Source organism: Limanda limanda, chromosome 19 (assembly GCF_963576545.1).
Source record: "Limanda limanda chromosome 19, fLimLim1.1, whole genome shotgun sequence".
In the NCBI taxonomy this organism is placed as follows: Eukaryota; Metazoa; Chordata; class Actinopteri; order Pleuronectiformes; family Pleuronectidae; genus Limanda; species Limanda limanda.
In genome coordinates, this window is record NC_083654.1 from 11,207,801 (window position 1) to 11,232,840 (window position 25,040).

Genomic DNA, 25,040 nt, shown 5'->3' on the forward strand with positions numbered 1-25,040 from the left:
CGTGGCAGATTGGTGACACACTCACACACTTACACACAAGAACCAGAACACGCCCAAGTGAGAAACCAACGTGTCTTTATTATAATCAACATGCAGAATACAGAAGTTTTTGCTCACAGATGAGTCTCTACCACGCACGCTTGTCTACCCTCCCAGAACTCTTTACAATGTAAGAAGGTTAATAAGAAATTATTACAATAATTCAGTTGTTCATTTCCATTTAGCAAAATGTCAAACAGATCTGTAGAAAAGAACCCGAAACACCCAAGTCGAGTTTGAATGTCACTGGAATGACAGAGATACTTTATTTCATAACTAGCAAGAGGATACTGCAGACAGGATATTAGAAGGAGCTAAATTATGCATGCATTTATGCAGTACACTAACAGCGACGCTACCATTCCCATAATAAGATTTGCAATGCTAATTCTAAGCTTTTAGGGCTATGCAGTCACACACTTTGGTTCATCTACTCACAGATCTTTTGGTCTATATGTACTTGCTAGTTATCGGAATAAGGTAAGAGTGTCATTTCTTTGGGCGGGCTACGGGTTGAGTCTGCATGCTGGCTCAGAAGACTGCTCTTATTTCTATAAAGATCGTTCAGATATACAGTAGAGAGTAATTATTTCCCAGGTGATGCCATGGCCACACATGCAACAGTCATCAATGGAGGAGTTCAAATTATTTCACCAGAACAATCTAATTCTCTGAGCTAGACTACTGTATGTAGTATGTAGTACGCCTGTGTGAGCTTGTTCATGTGTGTATGTGTACTTGTGCTTTTGCATGTGTATATATACTATACAGTAAATAAATGTATATTTCTATGTATATATGATATACAGTATACTGTATATGTGTAGTTAGGTGTATGTATGCATGCAGTCCATTGTCAGGGGCTGAACGTTCTTGTGGACTCATAGTCTGACATACACTTGGGTGTGATGCCTTTCGCGTTGTAGTAATCCACCACCTGGTTGGGGACTTCTGCCAAAACGCTCTTAGCCAGGGCAGCTGGGGAGGCCTGGAAATACAGATATAGACAGAGAAGGATGAGGAGCAGGGTCACAAACACATACACACACACAAACACACACACACATCACTGGCCATGCGTGGACAGCTCTCGGACACCAGAATTTGCTGTTGAGCCGGATGCTGTCAAAGGCCCAGACCAGTGAGACTGATGTGATCAGACAAGCTGATTTGACAACCTCCAAACATCCCTGCTTTCACCTTTTTGTCCTTTGCTTCCATCGCTTGGTTACGAGACACTGGTCACCGGATGTTACCGAAAATAAATACATCACATTCTCTCTAAGGATTAATTAAACAATGTATGAAGGCCCATACTTAACACTTCCAAATGCAGATGAGTAATATGCATTATACATCTGTGTAGTTAATGCTGTATGAGTTGATTTAAATTTACATTACAGGATGGGTCAGGAAAAAAAACGAACAAATAATGGTGCGAATCTGGATCAGTGGGGAGATCCAGACATTTTGATCTATCTTTTATTCTTTAATATTGCAAGAAAAGGCTTTTTTCCCCTATATAGATAATAGAATAGTTGATTTCTTGAAATTTGCATTGTTTTCCAAGGGATTAATTCATGGATGTTGATGAAAAATAAAAATCTGGCAGATTTAGGAGACTGATATCTTTGAGTGTGTGTAATTTGGTGCAGTTTCATTTGATTTAAGGGTCTCTGTGGAGGTATGTGCGCCACTCTGTGCCCCTGTAGTAGATCTTTTTAAAACTACTTTGAATGCAACTCTAGTTTTGGTGCGCTGTCAACAGTCTGTGATAACTTAAAACTAAATAAAAATGAACCCACACACACATAACTATGCACACACACACACACACACACATCGGCCACTCGTCTTCATGCACACATATGCTACCACACCACACACACATCCAAATCTGAGTCTGTCATACTCTGTCTCACATAATTGCCCGAGACAATGCATCATCAAAGTGCACCCACCACCCAGCCCTCCGCCGCTCTCCTCCTCTCATTTCCACCCTTCCTCCCGCTCCCTCTCCTCCGCTGCTATCTACCTGTTATCCCCCCCCCCCCGCTCTGCCTGTCACACAGCAGCTCCGTCCTGCTAATCCCTTCTGAAAAGAAACGACAGAGCAGAAAATCACCTCTCCACCTCTGTCACACATTCCCTCTCTCCCTTTTGTCTTTAGCTCCGGTCTCCTGTTGACCTCCCTCCACCACCGCCGGGCCCGTCTTCCTCTCTCTATTGCTTCCTCCCCTCTGTCCCTTCAGTTTTATTCTTCACTTCTCCTCTCTGCCTGTTTCTTAATGTACTTTTGGCCAGTTTCTTCTCCTCCCTGCGTTTGCTGAAGTCTCTCCCTCTCTCTCCTTCTGTTTATCTGGGATGATTTCTCAATCTGCCGGAGACCAAACTCACCATAACAGACCCAGCCAAACAGACTTTGTCAAAGCCAGGCGAGATTAATGCCACCAGAGGCACACGCACATGCGAGACACACACGTTCCACACTTGTGTAGAGAGCTGGTGTGTGTGTTGATGAGCACACAAAGCTTATGATGCCAACACGCTCACACTTGTCAACATCTGAACACTGCACTTCTTACCAGCCCTCCCAATGCAAGTGTACCACACACACAGACACACACACACACACACACACACACACACACACACACACACACACACACACACACACACACACACACACACACACACACACACACACACACACACACACAGCCCATGTTGAAGTGGATTCATTTCTTCTCAGCATTAAATGCTTCAGCTAGTTCGCCTCCAGCAGAGTCACAGCAGTTTATGACAATATTTATTTGACATCACATGACTAATGTAGGCGTTAAACAGCATTAGTTGGTTGATTGCAGTGGTATTTGGATTAGATTTACATGTTTACAAGTTGTGGCTTTTGTTAAACAGCTGAACAGCCACCATAAGCTACTGGTACAAAACTCGTGAGTTTATTGAACTGAGGCACATTTCATTACCTCTTTTACTACTTCTACTTTTTCTATCACCTAAATTAAGGAGGTTGTATATTTGTCTTTGTTTGTTTGTCTGTTAGTCAATAGGATGATACACATCAGTCAGGGAAGACCTTTGGTTTGGATCTGGATCAGTGGGCAGATCCAGGGTTTTTTCCATGTTCATTGATTTCTCTCAGAATGATTCATGGATCTGGATGTAAAAAAGAGGCACATTTAGGGGACGGATATTTATGAGCATGTGGAATAAGGTGCAGATCCAAATAAAACTGTGGATCTAGTGAATTTAAATGTGGTTTTATAAAGGGAACTGTCGGGCCCTGGTGAATGCTCTCTACTGAGTGACATTTCTCATTTGTAAGAGGAGGCTTGTGTTACTTCTTTTTTCCACAATAACGTCTAATCCCTTTAGCAGCAGGTTTGAAAAATCATGTGAAAGTTTTGATGTAAAGTATCCATCGGGAACTTCAGGGTCTGCCCAATATCATTATTTTCCTGGTTTAAAATCTTCTTATAAGCCTCCATGGATCCTCCTCACATTTATTATGCTCTTCAATGTTGTTATTCAGCTTGAGAAAAGCTGCAAGGATTACGGTAAACAGTCAGGAATCCATTACAGGTGCTGGATGTAAGGAAGTAGCTACACAAAGCACAAAAGCAGCTGAAAAAGATCATCTATTCTGTTGAATACTTAATTCTGTGGTCCCCAATTTGGACATGTCTAAATGTAACCCCCCTGGGAATAAGCCCTTTCAACTCTTTGTGATTTATAGATACAAGACTTTCCACCCCTCCACACTCCCTCCACCCTTTTTCTCCACCCACGTGTTTGAAGTCCTTGAACGGGACGAACTGGACGATGTCGCGGAGCACTGGCTCGCCCTTGGGTGAGCGCAGGATGCCGTCGTCCCCGTCCAGTATCTGCATGTCCGTGAAGTCCGCGTTGCCGACGCCGACGATGATGACGGACATGGGCAGGTGGGAGGCGTGCACGATGGCCTCCCGCGTGTCCGCCATGTCGGTGATGACGCCGTCGGTCAGGATCAGCAGGATGAAGTATTCCTGCGGGGATGGGGGGTGAGGAGAGGGGAGGACGTGAGGAGGTGAAGAATGGACGTTCGCTGAATTTCATTTTTTAAAAGTGACTTCTTGTTAGGGAACTGATTTGAATAAAACTCATTCGAATCCGCCAGAGACCCTAAGACAGGTGGGGGACATGAAGGCTGCTCTCAAACCTAGGACTTGAATGAAATTAATATCAATCATTTCCGTCCCTATTTTCAGTTCCTCTTTTTTCCCTCTTCTTTCTCTTCTAGCATTTCACCCCTACCTCTGATGTGCTTTTTTTGTCTTTTCCTCTTTCCTTCGTCCCACTCTCTTTGACCTGTGCAAACACCAACTGTCACAACAACAAGAACAAAAATGCCCCAAACTTTCTTCTGTTAACTTTCTCATTCCCTCTCTCACCATGGCCTCTTTGGTGTGCATCTCCTCGGAGGCGGACGAGGCCACTTTCTGGATGATTGGGGCGATGTTGGTGGGCCCGTACAGCTGGATCTTGGGAAGGCAATTCTGGTAGGCCTCCACGACGCCTTGGATCCCTGCAACACACATAGCAGGTTCACCCGCTGCTTGTTTTATTTGTCTCCCTCTCTGTTTACCTGTGTATTACCCTGCTCTAACCTCGCAGAGTCAAAGTTCTCGTACTTGCAAAAGTGTCTGCTAAAGCAAATCAGATTCGGCGCGTGGGATCGAGGCGACGGGGCACTTTCTTTCTTTTTTCAAAAAGCATTCCCTTGTAGTCCGCACAAGCACGAGACGGCAGACACACACTGCACCGCGACGGGAACGCGGCGATGTGGGGAAGAGGAGTGCAGGAGCCCATTTCACACATACAGATTAGTGTTGTTTTTCCTCTGAATTGTAGAGCTTGAAATGCTTCCTGCAGCATAGTGACAAATCTCCCAGCTTCATTTATGTATGTGTGTGTGTGTGTGTGTGTGTGTGTGTGTGTGTGTGTGTGTGTGTGTGTGTGTGTGTGTGTGTGTGTGTGTGTGTGTGTGTGTGTGTGAGACAGTTTGGAGGAAACAGAGGATGGAGACAGAAACAGAGGGAGAAATATAGGACTGACAGTGTCTGAGATGAGAAACGTGCGGCAGCCATACTGTAGGACTGTTTCTTTCCTGTGACATATTAGTGTGCATGTTGGGCATGTTTGTACCTGTGTGTGTGTGTGTGTGTGTGTGTGTGTGTGTGTGTGTGTGTGTGTGTGTGTGTGTGTGTGTGTGTGTGTGTGTGTGTGTGTGTGTGTGTGTGTGTGTGTGTGTGTGTGTGTGTGTGTGTGTGTGTGTGTGTGTGTGTGTGTGTGTGGGTGTGTGTGGGCTCACCAGCACATTCAGGATTGTCCTCATCGAAGTTCACGGCGAAATCGTGTGAAACCTTCACATGAAGCAGAAAGAACACGGGGGCTTTTTTAACAAACCCGGCCAACCAACCACTCAGCACAACATGTTCAGTCCAATTTACAGGTTGACAGATGCGTTCTCCTCTCACCATGATCAAAAGCAAACGGTGACTCTAAAAGAGCTCCCGATCTTTAAACTAGCCAGAGCAACAGCCCCCTTCTGCTGCAAACACACACACACGTACACACAAACACACACACACACATTCCCAGTGTCCTACCTTGAAGTCAGGTGGTATCAGAGCTCCGAAGCCGAACGCTGGGAACATCTTATCACTGGAGAAAGAACGAGACAAATGATTCACTAATAAGGCTGGAGAGGAAAAGACAAATAATGGACGAAAAACACTTTAATGCATTAAGCACATTGAAAATCCTTTATTCATCAAAGGCGTTGGTCCTCAGAGGGGAAATATTGTGCGTTTATGTACTTGAAAGTGTGTGGATGCGTGTGTGTGTCAGCATTAGCTAAATGATGATGGATGTCTACCTGTCATAGTCTTGGCAGATCTCCCCCACAGCCACCAGAGCTTTGAGGTACTCGTTGGGCTGGTAGGGGTGGATGTAGTGAAGGGAGCAGCTGTTTCTGGGATCCCCATTGGATGCTGTGAAGTCTATTGCCACCTGCGACAGAAACACACACACACACACACACACGTACAGTATACGCTCTCATCGCACGACTGAGCAAGGATAGACAACGACATGCTGCTGCATGTGAATATTAAAGAGGTTATATGAGACAAAACTCACTGTGAACTGAATTTGACAGCCGCCCATGATGTATTCCAGGAAGGAATACATTTTGATGATCTGTCAGGGAGAAATATTGAAATTTGGTGTCATGAAAATTCACCGGATGATTGTTTTTCTTTTCCCACGGAGTAATTTGAAAACTGACACATGAAAAATATACAGAAACACACAATAAATACAATGAAGACCCATATGCACATACTGTATACAATACATTCATATCCTCACATATATACTGTATCTATAAATAGTGATCGGTAGGAAGTTCTATTTAATGCTGCAATAAGCGAATCAAATCAATCTTGCACCTACAAGGATTTGCTGTAGTATGTTCGTGCATAGGCATAAATAATAAATTAGAACAATAGTAATGTGAATATTATAAACACTGCCTAGATCTAGCTTTTCAAACATGAACAACTAAAATGTTTTTTCCGTTTAAATAATTGTAAATTTAACATCTTTAGATTTTGGATTGCTAAACATGCACGTGTGACGGGCACTTTTCATTATTATTTGCATTATTCAGACTAAACAATAATCAGCTATTATAATATAAATTAATTGAGAGATTATTCATTTCGAAAATTTTCGTTGCAGACTCAGAAAACACAAAAAGGGAGACACTGCAGAAAGTTCAAAGCACCTGACTGATATTGGGTCACTTTACCTTACAGTGGTTGAGCATGACAACACCAGAGTTTCTGTAATTCTTCTTCTTCATCTGGTATTTGGGGTTGATGCACTCCCATTGAAGCTTTTGGCAAAAACACACATTGATTATGTTAAATTTTTTTCACTGTGGGTGTGGTGAGCATAAGAAAATATTACAATTATATATGTATTAAAGGCACAAGGTGAATGGAAATGCCTGCACACTGACTCCAGACCACCATTTATCTCCAATATGAATAATGTAGAGAAAGCTAAATATGAATTAAAACATTTCTTCTCAAATATAATGTATTTATTCCAAAGCTTTTTATTAATATATGTCCATAGACTTTGACCCTTACATATATGCATTTCATATCAGAATTTGTTGAAAACATGGTACATATTGTATAGGTGGAAATTTTCAGCGGGAATGTTTCTAGTGTTTTTTCTTATGTTCAATTGTATAGATGTATTTTTGGGCTTGTCCATACAGCACCTTTCTCTGGGACTGACTTCATTGTGTGCTTATACAATGGTTCCTGATTTTGAGATGTTTATCACACTGGGTCAGTGAGTTGGCAGAAAGACTAAGACCGACTAAGTTGGAAATAAGTTTCTAAGACGGACCTCGGAAATTGGGTGAAAGGGAAGAACTCCAATAATTTTGGTGCTGATACAGGAATTTGTATTTCAGTTAATCATTGCGAGATAGGGCGGCGTTTGACATTTACACCAAAATACCAGGGAATGATTCACGGATCTTTACGGAAAACAATCAAGCATCCTGAGAGCACTGATCAAGTGCGTTTGATTTGGTCTGGCTTGATTGAATTAAAGGCGACTGTTGGACCTTGGCGGAGGTATCCTCTCTTTTGAGGGCCCTTTTTCAATAAATCTGTGCTGAGGAGTCAGTGTGTGGATTGCGTTTCAACCATGTGGCTTGACATGACTCTGTGTTTACACGCTTACCTGCTTTCCCTCCTGCTCCGCCCTCATCTCCTTAAACGTGGTCTGATACTCCCCGATAAAGTCATGTTTCCCATTAGAGTCCCAGTCCCAAACTGTGCACTGGAACAGCCACAAAGAGACACACACACACATTCTTTCAGTTAGAGTGCAACTGCCTCCCTGTCAGCCAAACGCACACACACACACACACACACACACACCCAAACATACGGGCTTACAGGCATGCAGGGAAATGCCATGCTGAATGATTGATAAGGCGGTGTTGGTGGGGGGGCAAAGGAGTGGTGAAATATTAATCTGAGGATGTTGAGAGGGATGCGGCTTAAGAGACAGCTTTGTGTGTGTACTGTGTGTGCGTGTGTTAAAACGTAATAGTTTGTTTCTCTCAAAGGACCGACAAGACAAGATAAATGGCCCCAATCACTGGTGAAACGGCGAGGGTCAGTGGGCCAGGTCCTAGCACATGACAAAGAAACAATCCTACAATCTCAGCGTGAGATATAGGGCCCCAATATCTGGGCCGTCAACCACAGTACGATCAATAATATTCAATAAAGCTGGTCGATATTAATACAAACACACACACAAAGGCGTCTACTTTTAACTCAGATATAATTGCTACGAAGGAGTCATTTTGCTGTAGTGCTTTGTGACCTTCTCGCCTTAAGTCACCTCCAGGACAAGTAATCAGAAACAATCCAGCAACACTCGACTGAAAAACACGGGGCTGCAGTAATCCCCTTATTTCCTTCTCCTGCCACTTCAGCTTTCAAGTGCCTTGACCTGAAGAGTTGTATGTGTGTGTGTGTGTGTGTGTGTGTGTCTGTGAGTGAGATCAGTTGTGAATTGTTTCTGTTTCATTGACAGTAGTTTTTCCGGGTGAGGGATCGAACCCTTGCTCTTCGCAGTCCTGCTTCATTTTCAAGTTGCTGAGTGCCGTGCGAGAGTGTGATGAAAAAATAAAGAGCCTCCGTCGTTCCATTCACTGAATACTAACTGTTGTATGGAGAAAGAGAGAGAGGGGGAGAGAGGGAGAGAGAGAGGAGAGAGAGAGAGAGAGAGAGAGAGAGAGAGAGAGAGAGAGAGAGAGAGAGAGAGAGAGAGAGAGAGAGAGAGAGAGAGAGAGAGAGAGATATGGAGGAATAGAGGGAAAGGTAGAGGGGTAGATAAACAGAAAGAGTGGAGAGAGATAGCCAGGCTCTGCAGAGGTGGGTGTATGCATTTATGCATTGGTCAGTTAAGAGGCAGGTGAAAGGAGGAAGGGGTCTGAATGGAAATCTCTGCCCTGACGTTTCTCACTATAGCTCAGATGCTTCAAACAGGTAGCCCTGGAAACCATAGCTAATGGCGTGCATGTGTGTGTGTGTGCATGTGTGTGTGTGTGTGCATGTGTGTGTGTGTGTGTGTGTGAGCCCTTTCTCCTGCTGTCAGGAGCCATGCGGAGTTAAGACGCCTCTGAATATTTAATGAACGAGCTCATGTTTATTCATGGCAAGAATAACTGTTCACAGCTGATGTGTGACCACCGCTTTCGCACATATGCACACACACACACACACACACACACACACACACACACACACACACACACACACACACACACACACACACACACACACACACACACACACACACATACACACACACACACACACACACACACACAGATAGAGATCTTCTCCGGCAAGTAAAGGTGAGAGTCTTGGTCTGACCATTGAGCTCTGTAATAGCCGTCTGGCTCTTTAAATAACACCAGTGAAATCAGTAAAAGAGCACATGAGCTGAACTGGACCTGTTTCGAGGACTGGGGCCACTTGGTGATTTATTAACACAGTTTGGTTCTGCTGTGAATACCTTTGAGTGTAAATCTCATCATTTGTATGCTGGGCAAAAAGCAGAACATCTTGCTGTGGAACACATGCAGGCCCTCGGGTACTGTTTGCCCTCGGCCCCTCTAAATGTCTGCCGTTTGTCACTGGTGGAACTTGAATAATAAAGCGAGCGGTGGCCATGTTTTTTTTTTGCTGTACTCAGATTATGACGTATAATGCTCACACTTAAATAAAATGATGTTGTCTTCATTCTGCCTTGCTAAAAGAAGGTTTGACTCACCTTTAGCTCCCTGTCGTGGTCGCCGCTGCAGAGCGTGTTCAAGGAAACTTTGAAGGATTTCCAAACCGGGCTCAGGTTGTTCATGACTGTCTGCACACCAAGCACAGTAAATGCTAATCACAGATCGGAAGTCGTCAACAACATTAAAATGTTTGCCTGTGCTTGTCATTACCTCAGTTCTGTGCACGAGCGACTCAGTGCCATCGTCATTCACCCTGAAAATCTCCAGGAAGGGGTCCGACTTGCTGAAGAAATCCTTCAGAGAGGAAACACATGCATGTCAGGCATCGCCTCAGATCTGCCCTTTGATCGTCATAAATCATGAATGCACTAACAGAATCATTAGTTCACCCCTTTTCCCCTCCTTTCTTCCTTTTAGATTCCACCCGTCTCTTTCCTGTCCTCTCCAATTTATCTGCCCCTCCTCTGCTTTCTTCCATCTTTCCCCTAAGGCGCAACTTGTTTGGATTAGTCATCCGTGGCCGTGTGTGTGTGTGAAAGCTGAAAATTAATAAAGTTATCTATGTGTGTGTGTGTGTGTGTGTGTGGCAGAAAGGGTGAGATAGGGTGTTAATGTGGGAGAGGGGTGCCCACCTATCTCAGCAGGCCTCCTCTAATGCCAGATTGTACTTCTGTGTATTGTACAGTCACAGACTCACTTACACAGACCTACAAACACACACACACACACGCACACACACACACACACACACACACACACACACACACACACACACACACACACACACCCACACACACACAAACACACACACAGTCACACCTCTACATATTAATTCCTCTGAAACGTGAGGAACAACCAGAACTTTTCGATCGTTTTCAAGCGGTTGCACACACACCTTGTCGTCGAGCTTACGAGCGCTGAAGGAGAGTTCCACGTAATCATCGTTTCCAGACAACTCCTCCGCTGTCACCTTTACAGAGGGGGGGGGGGAGAAAGAATCAGAAGAGGAGGAGGAGTAGGAAGAGGGGGAGGAGGGGGAGGCAGAGGGAGAGAGAGAGAGGGAGAGAGAGGGTTAGACACAGAGGAAGAAGAGAGGTGAGAGAAAATGAGAAATGAGGAACAGAACAGATTGCACATGTAACACTATATGAAATTAATTAGTGAATGTGTAAGTGCAGGAGGTGGTGCAGGTGTGATTTGCAAGTGTGAGTGGGTCGGCTGCCTCTGGAAACAGATGACATTTACTAGTTAACATCCCCCCTTCCTTCATCCCTTCATTCTCCTTCCCTCATCCTTACCCACGTCCCTTCATGCTCTCTTCCCTCCTTCCAGCATCCCCCTATCCTCCTTCACTCATCCTTACCCTTATCCATTATTCCTTCTTCCTCCATCCCAACCCACACCTTCCTCCTCCTTCCCTCATCCCCTACTTCATCCTCTCTCCTCACCCATTCATTCTACTTCTCCCAGCCCTACCCACACCTTCATCCATCTTCCCTCACTCACATTGCATTCATCCCATTTCCTCACCCATTCATTCTCCTTTCTACATCCCTACAACTTCATCCTCCTTCCCTCATCCCTACTCACATATCCTTCCTAATCCCTTCCCTCGTCCATTCATCCTCCTTCCCTCATCCCAGTCCTCATTTCTTCATCCTCCAACTCTCATCCCCCTCTCATTCCTCCAGTTTGGTGCACACCTCTTGCATGTCTCATTCTAGTACTGTCTGAGAGGGAACATAATACTCTCAGGTAGAAAGCAGCTGAGATGGAACCCCTGCACTGAGTCTCCCTCTGCCCAGTCACCAGTGCATCCTCCCAGACCAGCCAATCAACCTCCTTTCCTTAAAGTCCATTTATGTTTCCTCTGCACCCAATACATCAATTTCCATCCAAACCTTTGAATCCCACATTGTTGTAGTGCGCTCCTTGCTACTGAATGTCTTACTGTTATAGACGACTTTCCCGAAGTGTTTCCCTGTTTCAGTAGAGCTTTGGTCAGTTTCCTCTGTGAGACGATCTGGAGGGAACAGAAACACAGAAACAAGCTCAGACATTCTCATGTTCAGCTCTAAGTGTCGTCCTGGTGTTACCCAGCCCTTCTTGTTAAAGCTTTCCCACTTACACATCCAGTGGACATAATAAATGCAGGATAGTGGAGTCACCTTTCACACTATCTGTCAAATGTAATTTTCTCTGCTGCTCTATCCTTGGCTTAATCTGCCAGTGAAATATGCGCCTCTCTCCTTTTTTATTTACCAACCAGGTGCTGTAAAAGGGATAAGAGGGCAATAATGTCCACTGGGAGTCACCCACACAAACAAACAAAACAAAACAATAAGGTAAAGGCACCTGGAGGCTGCAGAGCAACGTGTTTCTCTCCGTGAAATCTTTAGTGTTAGCAACGCTTTCTAATTACAGGAAGACGTTTGAGTTGTTGTTAACACCCAGAAGGCAAAAGTGGCACACAATGCTGCGAACATCAACACTTCAACAAGCTGTTTGTGTTTTATTTTGAGGAACACATGTATGTGACTGTGAACTGAGAATCAAATCTAAATTCAAGAGAGAACAGTTGCCTTAACTCCAACAAGATACATCACTTACTCATAGATATCAGTCCCCTAAATATCCCAGGTTTAAAAACAATCTATATCCAGGAATGATATCCTGGAAAATTGGTCATAAGGTCAAAAAAAATTAAAAAGCTCTCTCATAATGTTAAAGAGAGTGAAAAAAAAGAAATCTTGGATCCACAACAAGAGTTAATGAGTTATTTCCTGGCCCAAAGCACATGCTTCCACCAAATTCCCTGGTAATACATCTTGTATTTTTTTCATAATCCTGCTGACTACCGAACAAACACGGACAAAAACTCAACCTCCTTGGGGGGAGGTAATAACACTGACAAAGTATCACCTTGTGGTTATGTTTAAATGGATATGAAAAATGTATAAGCCCCTTGTGATTCCAGCTTACACAGGTAATACTATCCTTCATTTACAGTCATGTTTATGTCCACCTGGTACCTTTTTATACAATATTTACTCTCCCTTTTCCACCAACTCTTAAAGGAAATGTCTGGCTCTTTCTCTAAGAAAAGCTCAGATTTCTACCTAGCTTTGTCCACTGGGTTATTTGGAGCTGCCGCCTGCTGCTATCCAATACAACTCTGATAATATTAATGCTCCGTTTTGGTCTCCACCACCTTTTGAGTAAAAGTCTGGCTCTTTCTCCGAGAATTTATGTTATTTCTACTTCCCTATGTCCGTCTTCTGTTTGTTGCTAGTCAGGTATTCGCACAGGGTCGTTGGAACTGCTTCCTGCTGCTTTCCGAAACAATGCTGACAAGAGCAGTGAGAGTGCACAGGAACCGAACTGTACAGGAAGGGAACATCTAAATGCTGAGCTGAGGGGCTCCAGACCCGAGGTGAACTGCAGAGTCGGGCGATAGAGTCACTCTCTGCGTGTGCATCACACTTTTCACATTAAAGTAGTCATGTTGTCTATTTAAAAAATATTGATTATAGCAACTTAATACCTCAGTGACAAACCCCCCTGTGTCAAGGCCTCCTTCTGGCTACATTTCTGTTATGACGGGTTTGCCTTTGTACATAGAGGAAAGATCCAAACACCAAAACCTGTAGTATGTAACATTTTAGTGTGGAACATCTTTGCACAAAATATTCCGCTCTCCGTCTCAAATTTCACTGAACTGATTTCTATGAACAGATGTGTTACTGATTCTTTCAGAAATCCTCTTCTGGTGCGTTGGCCGCTTTTATTCCCACTTCAGTAAAACCTCGCAGGCTCTCGCCTCCATAAATCCTCTTCCGTGTCACTTATCTCACTTCTCCCCAACTATTATTAATCCACCAGCTTTGTGTTGCTGATAGCGTCGCTGACAATGAGAAGGGGATTCCAGTGGAAACAAACATTAATTCCTCTCTGTGGCAGACGAGGACGAGAAAGCTGTTGGACCCCGATTTTCTTCCATTAGATATGACATAAGAAGGTAATTTCCTAAAATCAAATCACTTGTTAATTGGTGCCACTGCAATTCCAGTTCATTTAAAGGCGAAATATTGGATATTTAAGTGAAGCAAAACTTTAAATATTGACTGCGACTACATTACTTCACCATTGAGAGGTACTGCAATGCCGTTAAGTGTGCTACAGGGCAATATGTATTAGCATATACGCACATATAAGTGCTTTGAAAACACAGTCTATTGCACCCAAAGAGTTTGGTGTAACTAAGGACTCAAGGACAAAGAAAACACACTGTGAATGCAGATGAAAGAAGCGAAGGATTTCATCAGTTTAGCCTAAAGTCGTTTCTCACCCAGATAAAAGTATTTAATACATTTGTTGTAAGCTCTCAGTGAACTATATAATTGATTAAATCTTAAACTCAAAGCGCACAGGCTGTATTTGCATATGGGTCTGACACAGATTGCCATGCTCTACACTTAAACTGTAGTGATATACTGGTCTCTATCTACCGCCTGCAAACAGACTCACCAATGCACATAAATGCACTCCTGTCATGCATTCACCTCTATACAAGTATATGCTAACATCATACACACTACTTCTTGTGGTGATCTCACTCTTACATGTGTTCACAGGTGCAGCCCACACGAAGTGAAAACTGGAAACGCACACACGCGCCACTTGGCTTGTGCAGTGAAGTGCTTAACATGCCATTTCATATTCAGTCATGTTAACCTGACTTCGAGTGGATTTCTGTTTTATTGAACGGAAGAGGGAGGCGGTAAAAGCAGAGAGCCTCTGTCAGGCGCTGACCTGTCCTAAGGTGCACTCCATGGATCCCAGGAAGTCAGCATCACGGAGGCCGTTGTTGCCGGAGCTGATGTCGTGGAGTTCAAAGCGAAGCCTCTGCACCTCCTCGAAGTAGTAATCCACCAGAAAGATCTTGGAGAAGACGGGGCCGCTGCTGCTGCGGATCACCTCTGTACGGTCCACCTGCAAACGCACACGAGCACAGGTACAGCATGGGAACACAAAAAGTTTCAAGTTAACGTCTCCGAGGGGAGAAATTTGTGTTTCTTGCAAATACAGATACGCAAATAATCTTATGAACTGTTTTGCCTGGATTTACTGTCGATCTAGTGTAAATAATCCATCACAATGTTTATTACGTATACATCTCATGGCTGTTTGGCAAAGTTTTTTTTACAGCAGGATTTAGTCAATTAAAAAAAGCATTACTCATAAGTGGAAAGACTAATTAAAAATGAAGCCCCTTTTAAGACCCATTAAGCATTGAAGCTACTTTAGTCCTAATCCTGACTTTAATGTCTATATGTGTCAGTTTTATTAATTGTATAGTCTAATTAAGAATAAATGATGGGATATTTTACATGGGCATCTATTTGTTGACTCATTATTTTCTTATTTCCTAATATTACAAAAACAAAATCCTTTGTCCGCTCCCTGATCCTGATCCACACTAAAATGTAATGGTTTCTTTCCTGACCCCATATTGCATCCTTCCAGTTCAGTAGTTTTTGTGTACTCTTGCTTACAAACACAAATCTAACCAAAAAACAGAACAGCATATGTTTTATGTTAATTTTGTATATTTGTTGTATAGTCAGGGTCTGGCTCTGACAGTGTTTCAGAAAACTTTGCTATTTCAATGTTTGCAGTTTCACTTGATATTTCGCTTTGAAAGTCCTTCCAAAGTGAACTGAAGAATGAAGATTTCATTCGACTTCCAACAAACTGCCGGTCCACATCGATTCGGGAGCTCTTCAGACTTTTCAGCAACGCGGCAATTACCACAAGTGGCCATTATCACATTGTATACACTTGTCAATTTGAGAACTGGGATTATAGATTATTCTTGATAGCTCATAAACAATCACAGAAGCTCTTTGACCAAACAAAGAAGCAACAGTAGTTGTAACATTGATCTCGCATTTTCTTCTCTCTAAGTGGCTGATGCAGAACGGAATAGAAAGGCTAGCAAAAGTGTATCTCAACACCAACAGCAGCGACTGTGTCCTTTTTACAGTTGATAACCCCACACAGTCACACACACACACACAGACTCACACACCACTAGCACACTAGACTTGACGTACCCTCACAGATTTGGCATTTTTCTGACAGTTACCGCAATTGGCTGGCATCTCATTAGAGAAAAAAGAATCATGTACACATCAACAAACATGCACACACGCACAAGCACACACACATATGCTTACACACATTTACCAGCGGCTTGAACAGTCTCTCAAAAGCATTATCCAATTAAGAGTCTCTGTATCTGATGGGCAGTGATAACATTTGTCCAGTCCCACACTCCCACAAAGGGGCTTATCGTAATTCACACACTCATTTTTATACCCACACACACACACACACACAAACACACACACACACACACACACACACACACACAGAGACACACACAGAGTACTCTGTGCAAACTTGCCTTTTGTGAAGTCTCCAAATGCAGAATAATACTGCACTACTTTCTCAATGTTTGTGTGCGTGCGTGTGTATTACAGAGTGTATATATAAGTGACTTGCGTCTTATTGCTCGGCTGTAATAGTGGGTCACTGCAACAGCGAGTGTGTGAGGATGTGCGTGCGTGGGCGTGTATCTACATATTTAAAAGGACGACAGGGCTCTCAGCATATGTCTGTCCCCCCCCAGATAAATGAAAAAGAAATAGGGGCCGAGGGAAATAACAAGTCTTCTTTAAAATGTATTACTCATTCCCTCACGCTGTGTTCTGATATTTCAGCTCGTACATGTGTTACTGCCACCGCTGAGGCTTCAGTGGGAATGAGATTTGTCGTGTATAGGAGGTTGTAACTATAGTCCCTGAAAAAGCAGTCAAGTCAAAAGAGAGGAACACAATTTTTCCAGCTGAACAATGTACTCCAGGACGATTGTATGAATTTGAAACAATTTCCTAAAAATTCCATGATTCCAGAGAGAGCATCTTGGTGCTCTCATTACTTTCAGTTGAAAAGCTGAGGTGAGCACTTTCCATTTCGTCCAGTCGCTGCATCAGTCAACAAAAGTTTGCACAAAACACCTTTCTGATTTCGTCTGCCGTCCCTGACAATGAGCATTCATAATTCATAAGGAGCGAACGCAGCCTGTAATTTGCTGCGAGAGGGTTAGCGACACAATCACAGCTCCGCGGCTCGGCGTCCTTGATTAGAAATAATAATTTAGTCGAGCATGAATTCAATGATGTGTTTGAACTATTTCAGGTAGAAGGACAATTTCAAGAGCGTGTGGAGGAATTCATAAGGAGCCGTGCGAAACAGAATCTAAAGGCGGGTGAAAATAGTTCTTCAACCCGACTGGTACAGCAGGTCGTGGAGAAGTGGTGTAGAGTGTGAAAATGTCCTTGAAAACTCTGTAGTTGAAGGAAAAAAAAAGATTACTTATTTAATCACTTACTAAGAATCGGTTTGACTCACAGAGAAATAAAATGTCAACTGCAAGTTTATGAAAAAAAGCTAATTTGTAGGCTATAAATGTGACACAAGCTTAGGAATCGATGAAATCTAGAGATCTATCAATGTCAATCAATGTAACAAGCTGCCTTCGACAGGAAGCCCCCGTTAGTGTCTCGAGTTCTCGTTCAGATTCTCTCCCATCCATCATTTAGATTGAACCCTTTTAGGGTCACTGGGGCAGAGGCAGGTTACAGCCGGCACTGTGAGATCTATCCCGGGGCGTCAGGATGTCTAATGGCCTCAGGATGTTTCACTGGTTTAACTGGTGTTCAAAAGGACACGTCTTGCTGATGTCGCCAGTAAACCTTCGTCTTGTTATTGTAAATCCTTTTCTGAACTGGAGACACATCCACATCCCGTCCCATTGCCGTACCTCAAACCACTGCCCGTGCGACTGCATCTTCAGCACCACGCAGGGGTCGGGCTTGGAGAGGGCATCGCGGTCCGAGATCCCCCGGCAGGCGACTCGGAGCTCCACTTTAGCCAGGCACGGAGAGCTGATGAAGCCCAGCGTGGCCTCTGCAGACTCATAGATGTTACTCATGCTGAACACACAATCACACACTGAGGAGAAGAGATGGAGAGAGAAGAGGAGAAGGGATTAGTACGTATATCTATAGAACGATAGAACGATAGATAGACAGAGAGATGAGCAGACGCAGTAGACCTGACTAAGCAGGCAGCGCTCACACTGTTCAAGGTCATCTACAGAATATCAGACAAGGTCCCCAAATACACAACAATACACACACGTCCTGACAGTATGAACAAGAACATCCACAATTACGCGCGTACCCATCTTAATGCATTTCTGTACATGAATGTACATACAGATTGACACACACATGCACACATTGCCCTGTATATGCTGAGTAACCAACAAAGGCTTCTCCTGATTTCTCCTCAGGTTTCCACAGGGTGTATAGGGTTCGCAGTCCCGAAATAGAAAACTGTCAAGCATCTAATCACTGCGACACCGTCGTTTTTCACTCGCAGGAAAATGACCCATTAACTGAATGCAGCCGAAAGGTATCTGCTGTTGATCATTTGTTCAAGGTGAGTGTTCTCGTATTCCAACTGCACAGAGTCCGGGCGATTACTCCCAGTGTAACTGCTTGATATGTCAGCTTAAAGCAAGGGAAGAAGTTGGCTGTACACTTATATACATGGGGCAAGTTATGGCAATATTACTTAATAGGTAACATTGGATAACTATCTTGATTTTAAAGGCCCTATAGTTGTTTTTTCTGTTTTTTTTTACTAATTAAACTCTTTCTCTAGGGACACGTGCAGATTCAGCTTGATTGACGTCTCCCTCATGTTCCTTTCAGCTACATTGCACCTGTTTAAATAACTTTGTAGTTCTCAGTAACATATGGGTCTTGTCTCCTCAAGTAATTCCAAACATGTAACCACCCACGTCCCAGAACTAATCACCACTGCACAAGTGCTGGAAACGCCCTCCTGATGTGCAGGGCCATTAAAGGAATAGTTTGCCATGTATCAGGAAATACGCTTATTTGCTCTCTTGCCAATTTGACAGATGAATATCACTCTCACTTTTAATAAACATGAGCCCAACAGCCAACAGACCGTTAGCTAAGCAATTAGTACAGGAATCCATTGGAAAGAGCAAACCAGGCTCTGCCCAAAGGAATCTGAATCAGCCGAGCGGCACCTCAAACACTCACTAATTAACTTTTGAGCATTTATCTTGTGCTAAATGATTAAATGTTTATTTATCTTAATGTCAAGTTATTCCTGTAACTGTTGAGCTGCAGTTGTACCCTCAATAATATACCTTTCCAGCTTAAGCACTTTATTCAGAGGCTTTAGTCTGTAAAGCTAGATCAAGTTGACGATGAAACAGCTGTACTATTAAGAACACTGCGTGGCTGCATGTATAATTCATCTCAAAATGCACGGACGCATTATCCCAGTCCATAATGTACATGAAGCACTCGGCGCAAACCTATGGGTAGCCTGGGGTCCAGTAGGACCAAACTAAAGGATAACCGCAGGTCTCATGTGCTAGATGGTACAAACTGAATATTAATGCAGTGGTCTAGTAGTATCATCCTTAGGGAGCAAAGCTCTTGGAATTGGGTCTGACTCTGACCTGAATCTCTCTCTTTCTCTCTCTCTCTCCCTCTTTCTTTCATTCTTTCTTTATTTCTTTCTCTCTCTCTCTCTCTCTCTCTCTCTCGCTAACCATCCTCCATAATTCATGTCCCTTGAGTGTGTGTTGGCTTGTGATAATTATTTTTAGCCGAGCACCATGAATGGCCTGTACACAGACAAATGTATGCCGACAGAGCCACGGGGCAGGTGTGTGACAGAGACCTGTGTGTGGGTGGGAGGAAGTTAGTTGTGTTTGGCATGGTGGTGGTGGCACATTACCGCATGTCATTTGTGGGTTTGTGTTTATGTGTGTGTGTGTGTGTGACGGAGAAGACAGAGTGTGTGCGGGAAGCAGCAGATGCCTGTCTGTTCCGGTTGACAGAAGATGACACTGATAGTGATGGGGGATGTGGAAGACACAGCCACTGTACTGTGGCAGAACAGGGTGCAGAATCTGCCTTCACAACACAGGAGAGCATCAGCTGTCACAGGCGCTGCACATTGCCAGAGGTGACAATGAATTTTGATATCACACCGTGTCACAAAATGTGGTTTTGCACAAGTTTGCAACTGGTCTCTCTACCGTAGTCCTAGTCAAATGCATTGCGATGAGGACATTTGCATCCCAGTTGTGGCTTAGATTTGTCGTTTCTTTCCCAGTGTGGACACATTTACAAACTTTGGGATTATTTGCATATCTCAAACATTTACCAAGAACTATGAAAACTAGTGTCTCTCTGAACTGCTGTGGAAAGCAGCAACCATCACAAACAAGGAGTGCAAATTGCTGGTTGGGTGGCTCAATGCCTTGCAACAAAGCGGCCCGCGCTTGTGAAATTGGCGTGTAAATCTAAATAATGCCTCCAAACAAAAACCAAAATAGCGCTGATTGATTGCTTGGCGGAGTGAGACGTCTTGAAATCATTTCAAGGCTCCTCGCTGTCAGCTTTTATTTTTTTTCACTCTGTGACAATCAATCACGGCTCAGGGCTCCATGGTCAGGATCCCTGACTTGTGTGTTTGTGTGTGCACATGTGTGTCCTTCAACCTTCACCTGGGCACATGTGTGGACCGTGACAGATGTGGCATTAATGATTCAGCCACAGGAAGGTCCATGACACTGTACACTGTGACTGCTTGGTCACATATTGATTATCAGAAAAGGTGCTGGAGTAACACTGCCCTGCAGCCACAGCAAATACAGGCCCCCTAATAAGGTGAGGAACTAAGTGGCATATCGTGCAATCAGACATATAGATTACTAATCATAACAGGTGACAGCAATCCGCTCAGCCGGACTCATCGCATAAGAGGCGGCTGCAGGTCTGAGAAGAGACAAGAGGGGAGTATCAGAAGTGAAGCAGCCTGGTGCTGTGTGAACTCAGTGTTATTAGAGCTGGCAGAGAGGGAGACAAGTGAGAGTGGTGGGGGGGAAACAGAGGTTGAGATAGAGGGAGAGAGAGGGAAGGATTAGAGGGCTGGAGTGAGGGAAGACAAGCAAGTGTGGCAGAGGGGAGAGAGAGAAGGACATAGAATAGAGCGGATCTCCTCTTCAAATAAAGCTTATCTTGTCTTATTGCACTCCAGCAGAATCAAATTAAAGCAGACGCTTTCTAAGAGTTCTTTCCCCCAAATAAAGAATCTGACAAGTCCCTGTGGATTACTGTACAATCACATGTGTCTGCCTGCTAATAAAAAAGGGATATTCTCTAGTTTGATGTCCTCTAATTCACCCAGCTACTAACACACAAGAAGCTGCCTATAGTTACACCTTCTATACTCCAGCTTCAGGCTATATACAAGCATCTGATGCCATCACACAGCATTTACAAGACAGACAAAATATGTAATATCTGGAGGATCCCACAGGCACCGGGGTGAGACATGCACCTGCACCCGGGCTGCGCTCCTCCACTGCAGGGAGAGAACTCACCTCAACGACCTGGAGGGGAAAGGATCCGAGCGGAGCCGAGTAACTTCACCGCCGTTCACTGGACAATCACGGGCAACTGCGCGCCCCCCGTACCCATCTCCCTCTCCTCACTCTCTCTGTGTGGCCTCGTGTAGTCTCTCTCTCCCTCCCTCTCTCACACCGCAGAGCTCGGCCGGGGTTGTGCGGCTGTCAGGGCGCGCGGGGGGATGCTTTTTCTAATTCCCGCGGGGTCCGAGCGCGGAGGATACGCTCCGTGCTCCTGGGTTGACTCCGGGTGAAAGGCGGGGAGGAGGAGGAGGACGCTTCTCCACTTAGCTGGAGTTTGTCACATCCCGCTGGCTGCACCGGGGGCCGCGGGGGGAGCGAGCGCGGCGGCGGCGGCACCAGGGACCGTGCGTAAAGGCGCGGTGCGTCTGCGCCATCTCGCGGCTGTCAAGGTGAACTGGCAAGCGTGAAGAAGAAGAAGAAGAAGAAGAAGTGACCCCCCCCCCTCCCTCGGCTTTGATTGGTTCGTCTCAGTGGTTTTATAACAACCGACGACCGCACATCTGAGACCCAAGATTCAAGGTTCACGCTGAGTGCAATAGATTCCCAGCTTCACATGAATTAATTGTATTCTATCTATCTATCTATCTATCTATCTATCTATCTATCTATCTATCTATCTATCTATCTATCTATCTATCTATCTATCTATCTATCTATCTATCTATCTATCTATCTATCTATCTATCTATCTATCTATCTATCTATCTATCTATCTATCTATCTATCTATCTATCTATCTATCTATCTATCTATCTATCTATCTATCTATCTATCTATCTATCTATCTATCTATCTATCTATCTATCTATCTATCTATCTATCTATCTAACTATCTATCTATCTATCTATCTATATATCCATCAACTACCTACCTACCTACCTATCTATCTATCTATCTATCTATCTATCTATCTATCTATCTATCTATCTATCTATCTATCTATCTATCTATCTATCTATCTATCTATCTATCTATCTATCTATCTATCTATCTATCTATCTATCTATCCATCCATCCATCCATCCATCCATCCTTCTATCTATCTATCTATCTATCTATCTATCTATCTATCTATCTATCTATCTATCTATCTATCTATCTATCTATCTATCTATCTATCTATCTATCTATCTATCTATCTATCTATCTATCTATCTATCTATCTTTTTTATATCTATCTATCTGGAGTCAATCCAAATTAAACCATATTGTTTTTTTGATCAAATATTAGGTATGCTCTATACGCTACTAATTCCAACTCTGGAGGCATTGGTATATTTCACATGAATTTATTGCATTCTATCTATCTATCTATCTATCTATCTATCTATCTATCTATCTATCTATCTATCTATCTATCTATCTATCTATCTATCTATCTATCTATCTATCTATCTATCTATCTATCTATCTATCTATCTATCTATCTATCTATCTATCTATCTATCTATCTATCTATCTGTCTGTCTGTCTGTCTGTCTGTCTGTCTGTCTGTCTGTCTGTCTGTCTGTCTGTCTGTCTGTCTGTCTGTCTGTCTGTCTGTCTGTCTGTCTGTCTGTCTGTCTGTCTGTCTGTCTGTCTGTCTGTCTGTCTGTCTGTCTGTCTGTCTGTCTGTCTGTCTGTCTGTCTGTCTGTCTGTCTGTCTGTCTGTCTATCCGTCTATCCATCTATCTATCTATCTATCTATCTATCTATCTATCTATCTATCTATCTATCTATCTATCTATCTATCTATCTATCTATCTATCTATCTATCTATCTATCTATCTATCTATCTATCTATCTATCTATCTATCTATCTATCTATCTATCTATCTATCTATCTATCTATCTATCTATCTATCTATCTGTCTGTCTGTCTGTCTGTCTGTCTGTCTGTCTGTCTGTCTGTCTGTCTGTCTATCCATCTATCTGAAGTCAATCCAAATTAAACCATATTGTTTTTTTGATCAAATATTAAGTTTAGCTCTATACGCTACTAATTCCAACTCTGGAAGCATTGGTATATTTGTCTTTATGCAAGATATTTATATTGATATGTGTTTATTTCTTCGGGGGGTAGGGGGCAGGGTGCTTTGAATATGTTTTAATGTTTTGTATCTGGACTCTGACTCTCTGATTTTGTATCTAAGTGCTATTTTCTATTGTTTGCTTTTTATAATGTATTCTAATCATGGATAGTTTGCCGTTTTTATTGGGTCTAGTGTTTAATCATGGGGTTGTTATACAGTTAGCTTGGAAGGTATGAATTATTCGTAGATATTTGGAATTATATAAAATGGGTAATTTTATTTTATTTAAGGAGAGACAAGGGAATTTTGACTTTTTTTTATTCTGGTATTTTATTATCTTGTTCAGCCTGTTTTAAAGTTCTCTGGCTGGCTACATCTAATGTAGCTTATGCAAATACAAGGCTAGTTCATTTGAAGTGCATCTAATTCTTACATGGTTTTACAGCTTTATCTCAATCCCAGGCTTAGGGCCCAGTGCCATGTTATTCACAAATAAAATCATTGAATTGGCAGGCAGCGTATTAAAGAGGATTTCTTTTGTAGGAAACGGATTTCGGTGGCTTTTTTTTAAAAGTACCTTTATCCTGATAATTTATTCAGATAAATGGACCAGGACAAATATATTGTAATAGCCAAAGTCTAGCAGACTCACTATTATATAGGATATCAGTCACAATTTCTTATAAACCACCCTGCAGCCTGCACATACATCATGGATTGATGTTTGTTTTTGTTTATGTCCATGTATAAAGGACTTTAAAAAATGTGATACAAAATTTCTTAGGAAATGAGAGGGAGAATTGGCTCAAACCACAGGCACTTGAAAAGTGGCACACAATTACAGGAAATAGGCAACAGCATTGAATATACAAATGATGTGTCTGGAATATCTACATTCAACACACATTGGCTGACCCAGGGATGGGGCCAGGGGGGTATTCATGGGGGCACTGGCCCCAGCTGAAATCTGACTGGACGCTGAAGTGCACCTGTCCTGTGAGTAGACCTTAAAACCTAGTCACAATAAATGTGACAATTTGATAAGAATTATTATTTTCTAAGCTTATTTTCGAAACAATTTTTCAAAATATATTCAATGCGCGATGTCGACCAACCTGGATCAAATGTGAACGAGAAGAAAGTGGTGGAGGCTGTGACCATTGTGGAGACACCGATCATGGTCGGAGTTGTGGGATACGACAACACTCGCTGTGGCGTGCGTTCCTTCAAGACCGTCTTCTCCATACACGTCAGTGGTGAATTCAAGCGTCGGCTCTACGAGAACTGGAACAAGTCCAAGATGAAGGCTTCCACCACATTCTGCGGGTTTGCTCAAAGCTACAGAGCAAACAGAAGTAAACAAGGAATAAGTTAAAGGGATAGTTCACCCACCGAAAAATGTAAATTCATTCATCATCTACTCACCACTATGATGGTGGAGGGATGGGTGAAGTGTTTGAGTCCACA

General features: G+C 43.2%; 1 protein-coding gene across 2 annotated transcripts; it reads right to left on the reverse strand.

The window, feature by feature from the left end:
• Positions 1-58: 58 nt before the first annotated feature.
• cpne4b (copine IVb) lies at positions 59-21,810 on the reverse strand. Of its 2 annotated transcripts, XM_061092708.1 has the most exons (17): positions 21,513-21,810; positions 17,832-18,022; positions 14,756-14,935; positions 11,895-11,966; positions 10,839-10,913; positions 10,154-10,237; positions 9,982-10,071; positions 7,870-7,968; positions 6,914-7,000; positions 6,241-6,300; positions 5,978-6,111; positions 5,709-5,763; positions 5,411-5,462; positions 4,491-4,624; positions 4,354-4,407; positions 3,849-4,085; positions 59-1,027 (listed from the first exon to the last, which is right to left on the reverse strand). In XM_061092708.1, the coding sequence occupies exons 2-17, from the start codon at positions 18,000-18,002 to the stop codon at positions 896-898; spliced, it is 1,716 nt and encodes a 571-aa protein (XP_060948691.1). In that variant the 5' UTR covers positions 18,003-18,022; positions 21,513-21,810; the 3' UTR covers positions 59-895. The 2 variants fall into 2 exon arrangements, with proteins under 2 accessions (XP_060948691.1, XP_060948692.1); XM_061092709.1 differs by lacking the exon at positions 4,354-4,407.
• Between the last annotated feature and the right edge of the window lie 3,230 nt (positions 21,811-25,040).

Coding starts and splice junctions, on each gene's coding strand:
- cpne4b (XM_061092708.1), bottom strand. CDS start 18,002: ATGAGTAACATCTATGAGTCTGCAGAGGCCACGCTGGGCTTCATCAGC. Junction 10,238..10,838: donor CTCGTAAGCTCGACGACAAG/GTGTGTGTGCAA, acceptor TCCTCTCTGAAG/GATTTCTTCAGCAAGTCGGA. Junction 5,463..5,708: donor TGATACCACCTGACTTCAAG/GTAGGACACTGG, acceptor CTTCATGTGAAG/GTTTCACACGATTTCGCCGT.